Here is a 5,379-nt window from a genome sequence, read left to right as displayed (position 1 = left end):
TATTACAATTTTTTTTAATCCCCCCCGACGTAAGTGTTCCTGGACTTTATCAAAAACGTTTTATGTATAATCTGTTGCAGGAAAGGTTTATGGGTGTGCAAGTCTACATTTGCTAACTCACCAATATCTTTGCCAAAACACCATCATCACTGGATTCCATGGTAACCACAGCCTTGTCTGTCTCAATCTCACAAAGAGCATCACCTGCTGCCACTGCTTCACCTGCAAAAGATAAAAGGCACAGCTAAGAACTTTTAAAAATCCAATTAACACTCATTTGACATTAACAAAGCCAATTAACAATGTTTTTATTACTAAAAGATGCCTGACCTTAAAGTGTACCAAAATCTTTAAAAGTTGTGGTTGGAATGCATGAATTATACTTAATGTTGGCATTTTCAGCTGTTCTTTCCAAGAGCTTTGTGGACACTTACAGCACATTTTAAGCAGCTTTCAAAAATTTAAGAGTTATGTTTCCTAGCATTGCTCCCCCCTCCCCACACAAACTACTTATTTTTTGTTGGTACATTCAAAGACCCAGCATGTTTTACAAAAGCAGTTATGAACATGCACAATGGGATTGTATCAACATGTTATGATCTAATGAGGAGAAAATACACCATACATGTGACACAAATCGAGGCTTATCAAGATTAGACATTTGTTTAGCATAGCTTTTTCTTTAGCTTCTCGTGTGCATGTTTTTCAGTCAACAGTAACATCTAATTAAACAAAATCATACAATGTTCTATAAAAAAATCTTACAATGTCCTATACACTTTACTAACTAAACTTACTAACTTTATTTTCTAAACTTTACTTGTTTACATAAAATGATGTGTAGGAATATTATTCACTGAAACAATGAATGGACACAAGCATGAGGGTTGAAACATTAGACTGTCACTGAGACTAAGCAACGATTACATTTGTATGAGGCATTAACAACATATAACCTCAGGGGGTTCGATTTGATGTGTTATGTCAAACACTCAACAAGTTTGTCCAAGCCATTTTATCTCTGCATCACTAGTGTGCAGTGAAATTACCAAAATTATGTAGTTTTTCCAAGACCATGTAAAATTGTAGTTCTAATCCATACCAAAATAAATGGTTTAAAGTTTGATTAAAAAAAATAAAAGTGAGCTTAAATTTACTATTAAAAGGAGCTGATCTAAGATGCTGGTCAGACTATTAAAACATTATATTCTTTAAATTAAGTATTTATCAATTCTATGAAAGATAATAAAAAAAATACATTTTAATGTGTTTTCTTGACATGAATTGTTCTTTCTGTCCCCATCGTTGTCACTTAAAGGTATATATGTCTTACCCTGAGCCTCAGAATAACATGGCAACCTAGCAGAGCAGCCAATCAGAATTCAGCAAGCTCCCTCCTGATAAGAGGCAGAAATACCTGGCTGAGCAGAGTTGCTAAGCAGTGATAAACAGTGATTCTTTGAGCCAATTAGGAAAGCCCCCGGGGGCTCCACTGCTCAAGTCTTGGGTCTTACAAAGCAATGAAGATGTCATCGAGTTATTGATTTGTGCTGCTGTTAGTCTATTATTGTGGGAAACAAAAATGCTGAGCTTTTGATTTTGTTTCACAAAGACATGCGCTATTTCTTTAGGACATATTTATTATGACTTCCAGGGAATATGTAATATTGGAGTGGGGGTGGGGGGTTAATGAAGGGGAGAAATTACATTAGATGAGTTATATTTTTTTTAGTAACACATAGGTTAAAAAAAAGTCTAAAATATTAATAATAATTAAAATAAACTGTAAAATGACCCTTGCTTACCCTCTTTTTTCAGCCATTTCACTATGTTCCCCTGCTCCATGGTGGGGGAGAGAGCTGGCATTTGCACCTTGAGTGGGCTGACACCTAGAGGACAGAAAGAAGAAAGCAATTTATAAATACAAAGAAGCAATGATGACCAAAATTTTTACAAAAATAGCAATGCCAAATAAACAAACATACATAAAATAAAAGCCTATAAATGAACTTCCTGGTTCTAATAAATTAAATAAAGCTAATAAAAATGGTAGTGTAGTAATTAAAAGTCAGATACAAAACATTTAATTTCAAATCTTTTGGCTGGTGAGAAAAGCTCATGTTCAACACCAGCTGTCAAAAAACAATGTATTCTGTTTAGTTAAACAACATTTCATGTTTACATTTTAATATTCTCACCTGCTGTATACTAATGCATTATGAACACTTGCCTCATCTGTGTTTTAGCTGTGGTAAGTCACATTGCCTGAAGTATCAGTATGCTGTGTGTTATTTCACTGTGTGGACGCTGCCATCTTCTGGATAAAGTGTTAAGTAGGACTAGTAAATACTTGTGTCTAAATAAATCTGAAAAGGAATACTTGTTGAAAAATGTTCACGTTTTTTCCTGACATCTATTTTCAAGACTCTTTTTCTCATGAGTACTGCATTCTAATGTATTTTTAATATGTTTTTTAAATGGGTACTTGTCTATCATTGTACAGAAATATATGCGACTTTATAAAACCACTGCTGTGGCAAAATATATGTACCGGTATATGGAATTATATCTAATTTTCTAAGACCATCCTGTGTTTTGGGGCAGGTTAAACAAGTGCATAGCAAAGACCCGAAATTTGATTATTTACAGCATTTCTGGGGTGGTTAATTAGAGCGATCATCCTCCAATATGAGAATTGGAGGTACATCAGTATGCAGTCACATGCCAATGTGTCCCTGGGCAAAATACTGAACCCCTCATTTCCTCTGATGTGTACCCCACTGGTGTATGGATGTGATCCAACACTCTGATTAGTCTATAGAGTGATTCGCTCAGATTAACTGTGTAGAGACTTAATAGAGTGCTGTACGAATGTGCAGGTGGATGGGTAGGTGAGGGTACAGATTCTGTTGGAGCTTTGATTTGTCTGGTTGGCTAGAAAGATATTACACAAGTGCAGTCCAATTACCGTACATTATCCATTATTATTATTATTACTACAACAAAAAACAAACAACAACACATATTTACCATTGAAACATTCATTTACCAGCATTAGCTCTACAGTACAGGTACTGTGAGTGGAGGCCCATTTGCACGATGAGCTCATATTTTGGTGCCGGTAAACGAAAGTTTCAATGTTGATTTGGGGTTTTGCATAAACTAAGTTACTAGTCGTTAGCAGCAAGTTCAACTCCCCGGCATGCCCACATGTCGTGGTGTCCTTGAGCAATACACCTAATCCTCAGCTGTTCCCCAGGCTCTTACATAGCTGCCTGCTGCTCCACCTGGGTGTATCTCACATGCGATGGGTTAAATGCAGAGAATTAATTTGGTCATTGTATGGGAACATACAAAGATGACAACACATAGATAGCACTTATAGATACACCTGTCATCCCCCTAACAAATCTTCTATAAACAGCCACCTTTGATACAAAAACAGTGTAAATGAAACAAAAACGTGTCTCAGTGAGGATGTTGGGCCACAGTGTACCAGTCAAAGACATTTTTTTATTCCTTGGCAGTATCTTTCCAAGCACCAGAATCTCTTCTGAAGATACTGAACAGCACTTTTCCCCAAAAGTTATAACGTTTTAGCTGTTTGATGGTAAACAAAAGTAGCATTGTCAAATGACAAGAACAAAAATCTATAGGCGTTTAGCTGGGTTGAGATATGATACTTTTGAAGGCTGCAGTTAGTTTGGTCATGCTTTAGTTTATTATTTACATTTTATTGCTTATCTTTCCAAAACTGACTCTTAATACTGTGTGAATGGGGGCATGGTTTTGAAAGACAGTAAAAATGCTGCTGGAATACCACAGAGTTTTTCTATTTGAGACATGCTGCAGAAAACAACTGCAAGATGACTGCAGGTTAGCAGCTTTTTCTACAGAGATACAGCTGCGCTGAAGCAAATGCTTGGTTTATTTCTCTACTTCTATTAAGAAATATCCCAGTAGTGCACTCCCTCTCCTAGCATGTTTCATTGAACCTTAGGCAGGGAGGCGTTTCAGACAACCAGTAAGACATGTAAATAGCATTGTTTTTGTGCGACTCCCACAGACTGTACAGCTGGTAGTCATAGTAAATAACTTGACCATTTCACAATAATGTAAAATAAAGTTCATGCCGTGACAAATTAATAACACAAACAACAGAAAAGCATCTTGCAGAAGCCGACATTAGCTTAAACAACAACAGCTGTCTTCGTGTATAAAACGTCAAGACTTACCAAGCATCCATTGCGACTGAAAGAAGTATCTCACACCAGCCTGGGATGGGTGTCTAAGCCGTAAAGATCTGTTGAAACGGGACAATTTGATGCCAAATAAAATTCCTTGACGACCCAGACGCAAGGAGACCGCCATGTTTTCGTCCTCGGTCTTTGAGGGTGTCCAAGCATGTGCCTGACGATAAATCATTAAGCGGTAGGAGGGAGAGCACATTTTCCAACAATAATATAGCCTTTTTGAAAATTGGGAAAGAATAATAAATATTCGAAGATATTTAAAAACTATTAAAATGTATCTATGTGAAAAGAAAATTATTTAACCATTTACCGTAACTATCACAAAGCCACCAAAAGAGTCCTTTCGCACTGGTCTTTACGACTTCTGTTAGTTTTATTTTTTATTATACACACAAAAATATATTTAAAAACAATATGCAATAAATACATTGTTACAATAAACAAGGTAAACAGAGAAAATATATTGTTTATTGTCTGCCTAAACATGATGCTTGTTTACAAATATACAATAAACACGTTTTATTTATTGTAAGAAATGCAGTATACATATATAAATAACCTTAATTGGTTAAAAGAGGAAAACGTCTTATAGGCAACAAATACTATAGAAAGAGAGACAAAAGTTAAAAAAGGATTACATAAATTCAACCTTAATTTATAGATTATTTTTCCTTCTCTTGATTAAGTTTACTGATGGGTATATATCTTACCATACTTACCCGATAATTTAAGACATACGATCTCGTGAAATAAACCAAACAAACAAATATAGTTTTAAAAGTCATCTTTAGGCCTGATCTATCTTTCTTGAATAAAGGACATAGCCGGCCGTGTTTAAATTAAAAGTGGATTAACATGTTTTTATAGAACAGTCTAGTTGCAATAGGTTTAAAGAGATGTATGAAAACAAGTCAAGTACTTTTTAACTTTTAAACGGTTTACAAAATAGATGTTGATGTTTCATGTGCATTATCTCAGTATTTCAGGAAGTATAGCAATCCATTTGGAGGAATACATTGGAAAAAAAAAAAAGTCCAGCATAATTTGATGCATTAACTTAATTTTTTTTTCTAAACTGAAATGTAGTACTTGTCTAACATTTTTAAGATATGTGTTTTATATATAT

At 35.0% G+C, this 5,379-nt stretch overlaps 2 protein-coding genes across 2 annotated transcripts in view; both read right to left on the bottom strand.

The window, feature by feature from the left end:
• Positions 1 to 79: 79 nt before the first annotated feature.
• LOC119415573 (pyruvate dehydrogenase protein X component, mitochondrial-like) lies at positions 80 to 4,406 on the bottom strand. The gene is made up of 3 exons (XM_037682720.1): positions 4,236 to 4,406; positions 1,806 to 1,889; positions 80 to 222 (listed from the first exon to the last, which is right to left on the bottom strand). The coding sequence occupies exons 1-3, from the start codon at positions 4,369 to 4,371 to the stop codon at positions 113 to 115; spliced, it is 330 nt and encodes a 109-aa protein (XP_037538648.1). The 5' UTR covers positions 4,372 to 4,406; the 3' UTR covers positions 80 to 112.
• A 407-nt stretch (positions 4,407 to 4,813) lies between these two features.
• The window catches only part of LOC119416003 (outer dense fiber protein 3-like), a 3,494-nt gene continuing 2,928 nt past the window's right edge, over positions 4,814 to 5,379 (bottom strand). Inside the window, exon 7 of the mRNA XM_037683173.1 lies at positions 4,814 to 4,855. Within this exon, the coding sequence (XP_037539101.1) occupies positions 4,814 to 4,855 (42 nt within the window). The remainder of the gene's footprint in view (positions 4,856 to 5,379) is intronic.

This window comes from Nematolebias whitei, chromosome 10 (assembly GCF_014905685.2).
Source record: "Nematolebias whitei isolate Nwh7 chromosome 10, NemWhi1, whole genome shotgun sequence".
In the NCBI taxonomy this organism is placed as follows: Eukaryota; Metazoa; Chordata; class Actinopteri; order Cyprinodontiformes; family Rivulidae; genus Nematolebias; species Nematolebias whitei.
The sequence above is the reverse complement of the archived record's forward strand: the minus strand, read 5'-3'. Positions and strand labels throughout refer to the sequence as shown.

Excerpts from the sequence above, each read along its gene's own strand:
- LOC119415573 (XM_037682720.1), bottom strand. The coding sequence starts at position 4,371 with ATGGCGGTCTCCTTGCGTCTGGGTCGTCAAGGAATTTTATTTGGCATC. Across the intron at positions 1,890-4,235 it reads TCAGTCGCAATGGATGCTTG|GTGTCAGCCCACTCAAGGTG; the intron begins GTAAGTCTTGAC and ends TCTGTCCTCTAG. Across the intron at positions 223-1,805 it reads GAAATGGCTGAAAAAAGAGG|GTGAAGCAGTGGCAGCAGGT; the intron begins GTAAGCAAGGGT and ends TATCTTTTGCAG.